The 13,382-nt window shown below is 51.1% G+C and overlaps 1 protein-coding gene across 16 annotated transcripts in view; it reads right to left on the bottom strand.

The window, feature by feature from the left end:
- The window catches only part of CELF1 (CUGBP Elav-like family member 1), a 54,715-nt gene that overhangs the window by 21,872 nt on the left and 19,461 nt on the right, over window positions 1–13,382 (bottom strand). For 10 of the 16 annotated variants that reach the window (XM_044269517.1, XM_044269530.1, XM_044269520.1 and 7 more), the window contains exons 3-8: window positions 6,776–6,866; window positions 6,149–6,336; window positions 5,860–5,942; window positions 4,491–4,647; window positions 3,977–4,111; window positions 3,787–3,866 (exon numbers count right to left, since the gene is read on the bottom strand). In XM_044269517.1, coding sequence (XP_044125452.1) covers window positions 3,787–3,866; window positions 3,977–4,111; window positions 4,491–4,647; window positions 5,860–5,942; window positions 6,149–6,336; window positions 6,776–6,846 — 714 coding nt within the window. In that variant the 5' untranslated portion in view covers window positions 6,847–6,866. The remainder of the gene's footprint in view (window positions 1–3,786; window positions 3,867–3,976; window positions 4,112–4,490; window positions 4,648–5,859; window positions 5,943–6,148; window positions 6,337–6,775; window positions 6,867–13,382) is intronic. The other 6 variants (XM_044269528.1, XM_044269523.1, XM_044269531.1 and 3 more) reach the window with 2 other exon arrangements.

Raw genomic sequence — 13,382 nt, forward strand, 5'->3', positions numbered from 1 at the left:
CAGAGAGGACGGCCTGCGGAGAAGATGTACCCCCGCATGAAGAGAAGACACCTTCTCCGGGGGAAGGAACACCCGCCCGAGGCGAGTATCGAACAGCATTCCCAGAAAGAGCATCTTCTGGCGTGGGACAAGGGAGGACTTGGAGTGGTTGACAAGCCACCCGAACCGAGCAAGAGCCGAGAGGGTGATGCTCAGGCTGGACAGATTGTCCTCGGGAGACGGGGCCCGAATCAGAAGGTCGTCCAGGTAAGGCACCAGGGCGACCCCCCTGGCACGAAGAAGAGCCACTAGGGGAGCTAACACCTTGGTGAAAACCCTTGGTGCGGAGGCCAGACCGAAGGGAAGGGCTACAAATTGGAAATGAAGCGAACCCACCGCGAAGCGAAGGAACCTTTGATGGGAGAGGGCGATGGGAACGTGGAGATAGGCATCCTGAATGTCGACCGACGACAGGAACTCGCCCAACTCCAGGGAGGCGATCACGGACCGGAGGGACTCCATGCGGAAATGACGGACCCGGACAAACCGATTGAGCGCCTTCAGATCCAGGATAGGACGGAGTGAGCCGTCCTTTTTGGGGACGGTGAACAGGTTCGAGTAGAAGCCCCGAAAACGTTCTGACTCTGGAACCGGAACGATGACCCCCAGAGCGCGCAGGGAATGAATGGCCTGAAAAAAACTGTCTGCCCGGGCGGGAGACATGGGGGGGGACGTCAAGAAGAACCGACTGGGTGGGAGGTCGGTGAATTCGATTTTGTACCCCGAAGAGACCACCTCGAGAACCCAAGCGTCTTCTACGTTTGCCCGCCAAACATCCCGAAAGACGAGCAGGCGCCCTCCCACCATGACGGGGATCGAGTCATGCTGAAGGAGGCTTAGTGGGCTGGGGACGAGCGGGCTTGGGTTTGGCGTGCCAAGAGGGCCTGGACTTGAAGGAAGGCCTGGAAGGCTTCTTGTCAGATCGGGCAGGAGGGGCCCGAAAGGACCGAAAGGACTGCGTCCGGGAGGACGATCCGGGGAAACGACGGCGGCGAGGCTGATTCTGAGGAAGAAGAGAACTCTTACCTCCAGTGGCCTCGGAGATGAGCTCCTCTAAGCGTTTCCCAAAGAGCTTTCCACCAAGAAAGGGAAGAGAGATAAGAGCCTTCTTAGAGGCGGCGTCCGCCGCCCAGGAACGAAGCCAGATGGTGCGGCGGATAGCCACAGAGTTGGCGGCCGCGCGCCCAGAGCGGCGAGCCGATTCCATAGAGGCGTCACAAAGAAACTTGGAGGCCTGATAGATCTGGGAGGCAAGCACTGCCAAGTCCCCCTGCTCAGAGTCAGCAGGTAAAGCACGGAGAAGCTGCTTTGCCCAAACGGCGCATGCCTTGGCGACCCAAGAGGCGGCAAACGCAGGACGGATGGCGGCGCCCGCTGCGATGAAAACGGACTTGGCCAAGGAGTCGACCCGTTTATCAGCGGGATCCGACAAGGAAGCCGCATCAGCCAGGGGAAGCGTAGTAGCCTTCGCCAGACGAGCGACCTGAGGATCCACCAGGGGGGGCATCGTCCAGAGATTGACCGAATCCTCAGAGAAAGGATAAGGAACATCAGAAGCCTTGGTGAGATGAAGGCGCCGATCAGGGTGACGCCATTCCCTGGCAAGGAGAGCGTCCAGATCCTCGTGATTGGGAAAAACCACAGTGGACCGCTTAGAGCGTCGGAAGGACACTGCCTCCATGGAGGAGGACGAGGGGACATCCTGCACGTGGAGTGCGTCCCGCACGGCTCTGATGAGATCCTGCACTGCTGCCGACATCGCCGAACACCGCTCAGATTCAGAATCTGAAGCGGAGGAGTCCCCAGGAGCGGCGGAAGCGGCTGAAGAAGAAATCTCACCGGACTCAGACCTAGCCGGGGAGTGATCCGGGGAAACTGAGGAGGAGTGAGACCCAGCCGAGACCGTACGTGGTCGTTTGCGGGACCGAGAGCCGGAGCGAGGCTGGGAACTGTCGCCAGGCGTATCACCAGCGGTAGAGGCCCTGCCAGAGGCGGCCGCAATCTGGGCAGGGAGACTGTCCAGAGACTGCGCCAGGGATTGGGAGAGGCTAGCAAGGCTACCTATGGCCTGGGACAGGGTAGCAGCCCATTCCGGGAGAACCGACAAGGTAGAGGCCGCAGGAGCGGACTGGGCGGGCCCGGGGGTGAGGCACTGCACACAGAGGGACGTAGGCTGGCCGCATGGGAACTTCCTGCTACACACAGAGCAGGCGTAATGAGTGGAAATGGCGGCAGGGGGAGTGGGGGCCTGACCAGAGGAAGACATGATGGCCTCTCGGTGGTGGAACCTGAAAAGAAGAGGAAGGAGTCAGCCAGAGGCTGCCTACCACGACCAATGGTGCTGTGTCCCAGAAAAAACCGAAGCTGGAGGATCCGGAGCGCACAGAGTGAGGACGCACGCGGCCGCACAGCTCAGGCAGAAGGAGAGAGAGAGAGCGTCCGGCAGAAGAACCGCCCCCCTAGCAGCCCGCGCTGGCGCAGGATTGGGCGGAAAGAAGAGAGGCCTCCGGAGGAACGCCCACAAGGGGAGAGGCAGAGAGGAAGCCCGGGAAGCCCAGGAGGCGGAGACGACGCCCGCCCACGTGACCGCGGCCTAGGCCAGGCAAAAGCCGCGGCCTCTAGTATGCCAGGGTGCCGCCGGAGGAGAAAAGCGCCGCCGCCGGCAGGCCCCCGCCCGCCAGCGCAGGAGGCGGAAGCGGCTAACAAACAGCCAGCGCCGAGGGAAGGCAGAGGAGGGGACACAGCCACCGAGGTAGGGAGAGCGAGGGCCGAAACCGGCCGTCTTAAAGGGGCCGACACCATTAAAAAAGGCTCCAGAATGGCGACCCCCCTGAGAGGAGAGCGGGGGAGACCCCAAGAAGGAGAGGTGCCCCCCCCCAAAGGCCCAGCTTACTAAGTGGAGGTGGGGGGGTGGGGGAGGGGGTTGGGGCTGAAGCACATACTCACCCTCCGATTAGTTCAGGCGCAGCATGACCACCCCCTCGGCGGACTCAACACGGAAACCGTGGGTCCGCCGGAATCCACTGCGGAAGCAGGTCACGTTGGGGACTGGGTGGCTGCAAGGTACCGAGTACGCGCCCGCAGGGGGACAACTAAGGTGGAACACGATGGAGCCGCCCCTGCTACCTGTAGAGGAAAAAATTAAAAGAAATAAAAATAAAAATAAAAGATAAAAAATTAGCAGAAAAAGGACCTGCTAGCAGGTCATGTCTGCCTCCTACGGACACTAGAACTAGACTGAGTTGTTCTGGCTCTAGCAGAGGGGTATAGCCCACCTGGGTGGAGCCAACACTTTTTTGTTTCTAGTGTCAGCCTCCTAGTGGCAGCTGGGCATATACCCATGGTGCTGTGTCCCCCAATGCCACGCACGAGAAAATTAAATTTGTATATATGCAAATTAGCCTCTAGGAGCAATGGGGGTGTCGCCGTTACACCTATGGGCTCTGCTCTCTCTGCACTTTGACAGGGCCGGGCAGGAGTGATTATGTTGCAGAGAGCTGAACCTCTGTGCAACAGCAATGCCCCCGTTGCCCCTAGAGGCCCCCTAAATCTTTTCTCAGCAATGCGGACATATATGAACATAGGACGACAGATGCCTTCAGCTGCCAAGCGCACATGTAACAGGTCAGCCCGTGTCATAGGTACAAATCTGCTGACAAATGCCTTTTAAAGTGTGGGGAGCAAAACTCAGTCGGGCAGACGTTTTAGACGCCATGGTGATAAATATATAATCAATTCAAAACTCACCTCCATGGTTTGTGCTTGGTGCATGGCTTTGATTGCATTCTGTGCCATAGATCTGGTGGTAAATGTGATGAATGCACAGCCTGCAAAGAGCAAACAGGGCGGGGGGAGGGGAAATCACAAAGTCACATTCCAGAAAAAAAAGTTCGAAAATGTGCATTGCATGTGCTTACAGTTCATTATTCATACATACCTCTGCTCAATCCATCAGGTCCCCGCAGAATTCTGGATTCCTCTATCTGCCCAAACTGAGAGAACAAGACCCGGATATCGTTCTCATTACACTTCTTGGAGACCATGCCAATAAACAACTTTCTGTCTTCAACAGCTATAAAAAAAAAAAAAAAAAAAAAAAGACAAAACAGCTCGTCAGTTGAGAAAACAAATGGGAATGGACGCTATATACTATGACACTTTGATCTGAATGAATCAACTTATCACATTGGTAGCTGTCACCCAGATTTACAATTGAATTAACAGGACAGTGCAACTAAACATATTAAGGTAGATCTACAATTAGCCCCATGTTTCACCAGCTGTTGTAAAGAACTGATCTAGGCAGTGGGGACTTCATTTACATTTAAAATGACTCATTTAGAAAAAGCAAGAGCATTACTTCCAGCTAACACCACGCTGAAAGGTTTAAAGGGACAGGACAGTACAAACAACTGCAACAGACCACAAGTAATAGGCTTTTAACAACTCACAGTTGGCTTCACACAGGAAGGAAGAGTAACTAAAGTGTGGCTGACACTTTAATTGGCCTGAATGTATGAAAAGCCCAGGGACGTCTTTCCGAGAACTAGGTGACATACCGTTATTCTTCTCACTGTCAGCCGGCTTCATCTGTATCGGATGATGCATCTGGACACAAGCAAAAGGGAGTTAGCCCAATTGGATGCCAAAGCAGCATGATCAGGACTGGAAACAATCTAGTAGGGCCTGCACATTCAGTGTGTGCACAGAGGAAGCTCCTGGTGTCAACATATATCCTAATAGACCCATATATCCTAGAACATGCTAAGAGTATTTTTGGAATAGTTTTCCATATTTATTATATGTATATATAAGCATGCACAGTCCGCTACACTTTACTATGTAGAGGAACAGAGAAGTTATATTACATAATTGTATTTATATAATTTATTTGAGGGAGAGAGAATTGTGGAAATGTATGTATGCCTATTATTTTTTTATTTTTTTTGTATTTCATACTTCAAATTAATTAGTCCACCTGGCATGACCAAATCATTAACAGTCAGATCTCGTACGGTGAGCACTGTGGTAGAATGGACTCCATTTGAAAATAAGCGTGGACCTGTTTCGTAGCAGAAACCTAGACCTAAGCTAGATAGAATAGCTGGAGCCCGGTTTCCCCTGAATTCATGCGAGGCCAGTTGGAACTAGGAGAGGAGTCAGTATAGAGTAGGGTCCCATCTAAGGCCTCATGCACACGACCGCAAACCGCAGATCCACAAAAACCGGAAGCCGCCCGTGTGCCTTCCGCAATTTGCAGAACGGAAGGCTCATTGTAGAAATGCCTATTCTTGTCCGCAAAATGGACAAGAATAGAACATGTTATAAATTTTTTTGCGGAGCTACGGAACGGAGCAACAGATGCGGACAGCACACAAAGTGCTGTCCGCATCTTTTGCAGCCCCATTGAAGTGAATGGGTCCGCATCCGACCCACAAAAACTGCGGCTCAGATGCAGACCAAAACATGAGGCATGAGGCCTAAAAGGTCACCATGCCATGATAGATGGGCACAAATGATCTTGATCAAAATATATCTGCTCACTACCTCAAATTTATTCCATACATTGAATGTAGCACTAGTTTAGATCAGACATGCTCAATCTGCGGCCCTCCTGCTGGTGGACAACTACAACTCCCATCATGCGCTGCTGTAGGCTGTCTGGGCATGCTGAGAGTTGTAGTTTTGCAACAGCTGGAGGGCCGCAGGTTGGGCATCCCTTGTTTAGATTGTCTGTTTGCAGAGAGCTGTTGTAAAGTGTTTGGATAGAGAGAGAAATGAGACGTGAACCGAACTCGGCACAGCTCTTAGTTTACTCACCCCAGGGAGAATCTTCATATTGTGCAATGCATTCTGTGCTTCTAATGCAGCCTTACGTGTATAGAAAGTAATAAAGCAGCACCCTTCAGGCAAGAAACAAGAGAGGATTGTATGACAAATGAGAAAACTTAGTCAAAGGACAAACACGTTCTACATAGGTCTGCCTTGACATGTAAAATTAAGCTGGGCATAAGATCGTTTCCATGCATTAAATCAAAGTTCGCCAAACCACTACAATAATGCCCGGTTCGAGAACGGAGATGGTGGAAGCATCTAGAGAAAGGTTCACCTTTACTCTGCGGAGGGTTCTGGCTTCGGTCTCGCAGTACATTAATTTCATACACGGCACCGTACTGCTCAAACAGCTCCCTCAACTCCTTCTCGGACCAGCTGCGAGGAATCTGTCCCACGAACATCTTGATGGAGTCTGGATCCGGATGGTCTGGATGATCCATGGTGCCGTTCATCTTCTTTGATCTAAAACAAACAATGGCGCCGTAGATGTTAATGAGCTGTTTGAAAAAACAAGATGAATGCGTAACACTTTACAGAAGTTAAAAGTACACTTAAGAGTTAAAGAAAGCTCCACAAATCAGGAGTTAATCCAGTGTTATGTACAGAACAAATACAGCACACACAGGAATGTGACAATCCAATAGGAGGGGGAATGGCTGGCTTCTCAAGATTAGATTTATGCGCGTAATCAGAGCAACCATGAACCCAGACAGGTGGAGGTGATATTTAGCTGATTTAAAAGGTGACATCACACAGAGTCATTGACAAAAATAGTGATATAAAAAAAGAGCAGATTTCACGAAAAGGCACAAAAAAATAAAAATAAAATTTAAGCAGTGATACCTCAAATCTACGGAATGAGGCGGCTCGAAAAAAAACAAAACAAAACAAAACCACTTACACAGGACTGGAATTCAGAGAGCAATGATCCACCATCATCTCGGGCAGGAAATCAAGCTTAAATGAAGCCATGGTCTGTCTAATTAGCCCCCCTGGAATAAACACAAGCAGACAGAGCTCAACTCCGCCCGGACAAGGCTCGGGAGAACAGATGAAAAACACTACGAGGAGCAGGACAGGAGGAACATAGCACGAGAGCAGACACTAGAGGGAGAGACGACAAGCGGAGTCCTCGGTGAACCCAGCATTGGACAGGACAGACTGGACTGGGAGAGGCACAGTGGGCGCAATAAGGAAAAAAGAAAAAAAAAAAAAGTTTGTGTTCAATTTGAAAGGGGACGCTACCATGTGAAGGGAGGCTCAGCTCGGGGCACAATGAAAATGCTGATGCACGGAGCTTGTTTTGTGCATTTTTCCCTGGCGAAGCATTACTGAGTGCAGCATCAGATAAACAGACTGTCAGATCAATAGGGATAGGGGCGAGTGACAGAGCGGAATGAAATAAAACAACCGCTCGCTTCAGCCCGGGTGTTGGAAACATCACCCAAACGGCGTGCACACAGTCCAGGCCTGCCTCAAGAGCCCCATTTGAGGATATCCTGCTCCACTATAGGTCACTGCACCCACATATAAAACGTGTGTGAAGGACTGGATGGGGGAACGAGGAAAGTGTTCCAAAAGTACCTTACATACAGACCATGACCCTTAAAGGGGTTGTGAGGTGGGTACATAGGGATGACCTATCCTCAGGTGGCGGTCCGAGTCCTAGCACACCCAACGTTCAACTGTTTGACGAAGCGGTGGCGCTCGTGCTGCTTCCCGTACAAGATTACCTGCGCACCCCGCCCTGCGCGGCCGTGCAGTGTGATTACAATACATTCACTTGAATGGGACGAGCAGTTGTAACTGTGCACCGCCTCTTCTTCAAACAACTGACTGCCAGGGGTGCCAGAACTCAGACTCTTGCTGATTTGATATGGATGACCTAAACCAGTGATGGCTAACCTTGGCACTCCAGCTGTGGTAAAACTACAACTCCCAAGATGCCCCCCTTACTTGGCTGCTCTCAGAACTCTGTAGAAATAAATGGAGCATGCTGGGAGTCGTAGTTTCACCACAGCTGGAGTGCCAAGGTTAGCACTGAAGATAGGTCATCGATATTTACCCTCTGCACAACCCCTTTAAGGTGTCCATAACATTAGATGAGCGTCGGCTAAACCCACTAATTCAGCGGGACAGCCCGCCATCTAATGTATAAGGGGATTTCCCAACTAAAATGCCACCCCAAATGCCCAGGCCCCTTACACAGATTGTACTTCCCTCGCTCCCCGGCGGTGGCGTCGCTCCAGATGCTCACCGCTACATCTGCCCGTTGCGAAGATCAAAACATCCACAATGGTGTGTCATCTAGTGCAAACAGACTGCATCATAGTAATTTATGATACAGTCAGATCCTATCTACCGCGAGCAGACTGTACTCGCATCATAAATTACTATAATGCAGTCAGTTCGGGACAGTGGAGTCGCGGTGGATCCAGGAGACGTGGCGGACACAGGAACGCATTTCCTGGACATAGCATGGTAGTGTGAATCAGCCCTAAGTGATGGCACAGTCCAATGTGTATGAAGAGCTCCCGACTTTCCCCTGATAGAAGATACCAGGGGAAAGGAGGATCATACCAAATTAATATTTTCATCTGATCCTCTTATTCTCCCGGCAGACAAGCCGCCGCCAGAAGCGTCTGGCAACCGCTTTCTCCCCTTTCCCTATGGAATACACAAATGTTCGGTCGAGCCTAAGTGTATGAGCGAGTTGAAAGGGAGTCCGCTGTCAAACGGGTTGATGAGGATGTCAGGGGACAGAAACATTGGGCATGTTGGGTGGAACAGCTTTTTAAAAAGGTGTCCGGCCAACTATGGAAGCCCTGCACATTTACCAGTTGAATGCAGTACAAAAGGTATGCGTGTGCATAGATAACTATGGAGTGATCAGCGCGAGACATACAACATTTAAAGGGGGTTTTCAGGTTCAGAATATTGATGGCCTATTATCAAGATAAGTCATCAATATCAGATCAGTGGGGGTCCAACTCTGTAATTAAAAAGGATTTTACAAGTCTTTACAATTGATGACCTATCCTCAGGATAGGTCATCAGTATCTGATTGGTGGTCCAACACCCGGGACCTCCTGCCGATCAACTGTTTAAGGCCTCTTTCACACTTGCGTTGTCTGGATCCGGCGTGTACTCCACTTGCCGGAATTACACGCCGGATCCGGAAAAACGCAAGTGTACTGAAAGCATTTGAAGACGGATCCGTCTTCAAAATGCTTTCAGTGTTACTATGGCAGCCAGGACGCTATTAAAGTCCTGGTTGCCATAGTAGTAGTGGGGAGCAGTATACTTACAGTCCGCGCGGCTCCCGGGGCGCTCCAGAGTGACGTCAGAGCGCCCCATGCGCATGGATGATGTGCCATGCGATCACGTCATCCATGTGCGTGGGGCGCCCTGACATCACTCTGGAGCGCCCCGGGAGCCGCACGGACGGTAAGTATGGTGCTCCCCCGCTCCCCTTCACAATGGCTGCCAGGACATTAGCGTCCCGGCAGCCATGGTAACCATTCAGAAAAAGCTAAACGTCGGATCCGGCAATGCGCCGAAACGACGTTTAGCTTAAGGCCAGATCCGGATCAATGCCCTTCAATGGGCATTAATTCCGGATCCGGCCTTGCGGCAAGTCTTCAGGATTTTTGGCCGGAGCAAAAAGCGCAGCATGCTGCGGTATTTTCTCCGGCCAAAAAACGTTCCGTTCCGGAACTGAAGACATCCTGATGCATCCTGAACGGATTTCACTCAATTCAGAATGCATTAAGATAAAACTGATCAGGATTCTTCCGGCATAGAGCCCCGACGACGGAACTCTATGCCGGAAGACAAGAACGCAGGTGTGAAAGAGCCCTAAGGAGGCCTCTTGCAGCTCACCAAGCACAGCGCCATAAATTGTATAGTGGCTGTGCTTGGTATTGCACTCCAGCCCTTTTCACTTCCATGTGACCGATGAATGTGACGTCACATGGTCTAGGGAAATCAGAGAAGGCCACGGCCCCACTGCGAAAGCTGCTGCCTTCTCTAAAAAGCTGATCGGTGGGGGGTCCCGGGTGTCGGACCCCCACTGATCAGATACTGATGACCTAAACCTTCATCCCATTTAATTGACCCACGACTGATCTTATACTGATCACCTACCTTAAGGACGGGCCATCATTATTTTAAATACAGAAGACCCTATTGGAGAGGGTCTCTCATAGTACAGTGCTCAGCAGTCTCTGGCAGTCCCATAGAGTTTGAATGGCGCAGAAGTGCACATACTCGACCGCCTGAGGACACAGGACCCCAGCGAGGGTGCCAGCGGCCAGACCCCCACCCCTACTTATCACCAACAAAGTTGTCATTCTGGGACACCCCCTTAAAGGGGTTGTCCGGGTTCAGAGCTGAGATCCCTGCTGGATCTCCATGCTGCGATGTGAAACTATATGTGGTCTATTGGAGAGCGAGCTCCTTGCCGTCACTAATGCAGCACGACGTGCTGTCTCCAATGTCACGAGGACTGCTGCTATAATTGTGTTCGAGGCCAGACTGTGATTTCTATACAAATAAGGGCTCATGCACAGGACGGTGTTTTTCGTCTGGATCCAAACCACATTTCTTTGGTGGGTCAGATGCACATCAGCTCACGTCAATGGGGCCACAAAAGATGCGGGACAGCACACTGTAGCATGCCCTATTCTTGTCTGTTTTACGGACAATGACAGGTCAGTTCTATAGCGGGCAGGACAATCTAAATTGTGAAACGCACACGGCAAGTATCCGTGCTTTGAGGAACGCAAGAACGGCTACAGCTGTGTGCATGAGCCATAAAGCATCTGGGCCAGGTACAGAATCTAAATCCCTCTGTAAGGCTATACGCACACGACCGTTCCGTTTTTTGCGGTCCACAAACCACGGATCCGCAAAAAAACGGAAGCCGCCTGTGTGCCTTCTGCAATTTGTGGAACGGAACAGGTGACCCATTGTAGAAATGCCTATTCTTGTCCGCAAAACGGACAAGAATAGGACATGTTCTATATTTTAAAACGGACAAGAATAGGACATGTTCTATATTTTTGCAGGGCCACGGAACGGAGCAACGCATGCAGACAGCACACGGAGTGCTGTCCGCATCTTTTGCGGCCCCATTAAAGTGAAAGGGTCCGCATCTGAGCCACAAAAACTGCGGCTCGGATGCGGACTAGAACTACAGTCGTGTGCATGAGGCCTAAGGCCCCTTCTTTCCATGTGCAATAGCAACGTTTTTAAAAAGGAGCAAGACACTGACCCTAGTATATCAACCACATGACTATTCTTACATAACACCATATTTCTAAGGCCACCTTCAAGAAGGACCAAGGATTAGGACAAAAACGCGAGACAACCAAGAACCTAAAGGCAATCAGTCCCCGTGGCCTCCCTCTCCAGCTGTTTGCATAGTCACATTGCTGTGGGTCACCTGATTAGGGCTGCAGCTAACGATTATTTGAATAATCGATTAGTTGCCGATTAATTTCTACGATTAAATCGGGAAAAACGACAAAATTACAAAACAGAGGTTTATATGATCTTACTTGAAAAATTATGCTTAAAGGCCATATTAAAACAAATTGTGGACGGCGCAGTTATGGAGAGGGGGATCTGTGGACGGCGCAGTTATGGAGAGGGGGATCTGTGGACGGCGCAGTTATGGAGAGGGGGATCTGTGGACGGCGCAGTTATGGAGAGGGGGGATCTGTGGACGGCGCAGTTATGGAGAGGGGGATCTGTGGACGGCGCAGTTATGGAGAGGGGGATCTGTGGACGGCGCAGTTATGGAGAGGGGGGATCTGTGGACGGCGCAGTTAGAGAGAGGGGGATCTGTGGACGGCGCTGTTATGGAGAGGGGGATCTGTGGACGGCGCAGTTATGGAGAGGGGGATCTGTGGACGGCGCAGTTATGGAGAGGGGGATCTGTGGGTGGCGCTGTTATGGAGAGGGGGATCTGTGGGCAGCGCTGTTATGGAGAGGGGGATATGTGCACTGTTATGGGCATAACAGTGCACAGATCCCCCTCCCCATAGCAGTGCCATACACAGACCCCTCCCCCCCTCCCCATAGCAGTGCTATACACAGACCCCCCTCCCCATAGCAGTGCCATACACAGACCCCCCTCCCATAGCAGTGCCATAGACAGATCCTCCCCCCTCCCCATAACAGCCCCGGCGCTTAGTCGGACTAATCACTGCATCTTTATTTTACCTTTTACAATGACGCTCCAGTAGCAGGCAGAGCGGACGGCGGCGTAACGTCACTCACTCACGTGACGCACCTGCTCCGCCCACTTCATGAATGAAGGAGGCGGAGCAGGCGTGTCACATGAGTGAGTGACGTTACGCCGCCGTCCGCTCTGCCTGGCTGTTACAGGAGCGTCATTGTAAAAGGTAAAATAAAGATGCAGTGACCGCCCGCCCGCATAGCAACGAATCGGCGATTATTCGATAACTGGATTCGTCGACAACGAATCCAGTTATCGATTATAATCGATTAATCGTTGCAGCCCTACACCTGATTAAAAGCTGTTTTTCTTTTGTTGATCCGAGGATCCATTCCCAAGTTATGATACTTTTGCTTAATGCAGATTAGGCCTTTGGTGCAAGCAGGGAAGTCACCATTGCTCTTGTTGCACCAAAGCCCTACTCCTTTCTGTGGACACCCCTGCCCCGTCTGCTTTGGTTGACAGGGCCAGGCAGTGGCAAAGCAGCCAGGAAAGAGACTGGCCACAGAAAGAAGTGGCGAGACTGGCATGGGAGCATGCAAGGGAGTCAAAGGAAGGCGAAAACCTAAAGCACTCGCCCATTGCCGTTTGGCGGTCCGCAAAATACGGATACCGGCCATATGCATCCCGCACTCTCCTCGGTCCCCATTAGAGAAATGTATTTTCTTATCTGCAAAATGGGCATGCATAGGATATGTTCTATAACTAGCGGAACGTCCGCACGGACGTGTACAGCACATGTATGACATCCGTGTGCTGCCTGCAATTTTTTGCAGCCCCATAAAAATGAATGGGCCCTCAAGCATTCTGCAAAAAATGAAGATCAGGCGAAAATCCAAAATATGGCCGTGTGCACGAGTCCTTAGTGTGGATCCTTCCTGCAGGTTCTGGCGGAAAAATTCCACAGCAATCACAAGACCATAGTTTTGGCTCGTATCCGATCTGGGAATCGCACACAAACTGGATACGGAGGTGTGAATGCCGTCAATAAGACCGAACGTTACTTGTCTTTTGGAAGCTACGTATTGACAACTGAGCCAAGGAAAGCAGGTATAAGTAAATTTATTGATACCTCTATTCCAAAGGGTCGTCACTTGAGTGGTGAGGCACATTAATGCATCCTCTGGCATGTCACCGAGACCCATCAGAAGGTATCAGGGATCTGAATTAGGACTCCTACCCAGCGCTCTGCATCCATCTACATGCCAATGCATTTACCTCAATTGAACTACAATCTGCATAAGAAACACAGTCACAACTTAAG

The sequence above is a fragment of the Bufo gargarizans genome, chromosome 10, assembly GCF_014858855.1.
Source record: "Bufo gargarizans isolate SCDJY-AF-19 chromosome 10, ASM1485885v1, whole genome shotgun sequence".
Classification (NCBI taxonomy): Eukaryota; Metazoa; Chordata; class Amphibia; order Anura; family Bufonidae; genus Bufo; species Bufo gargarizans.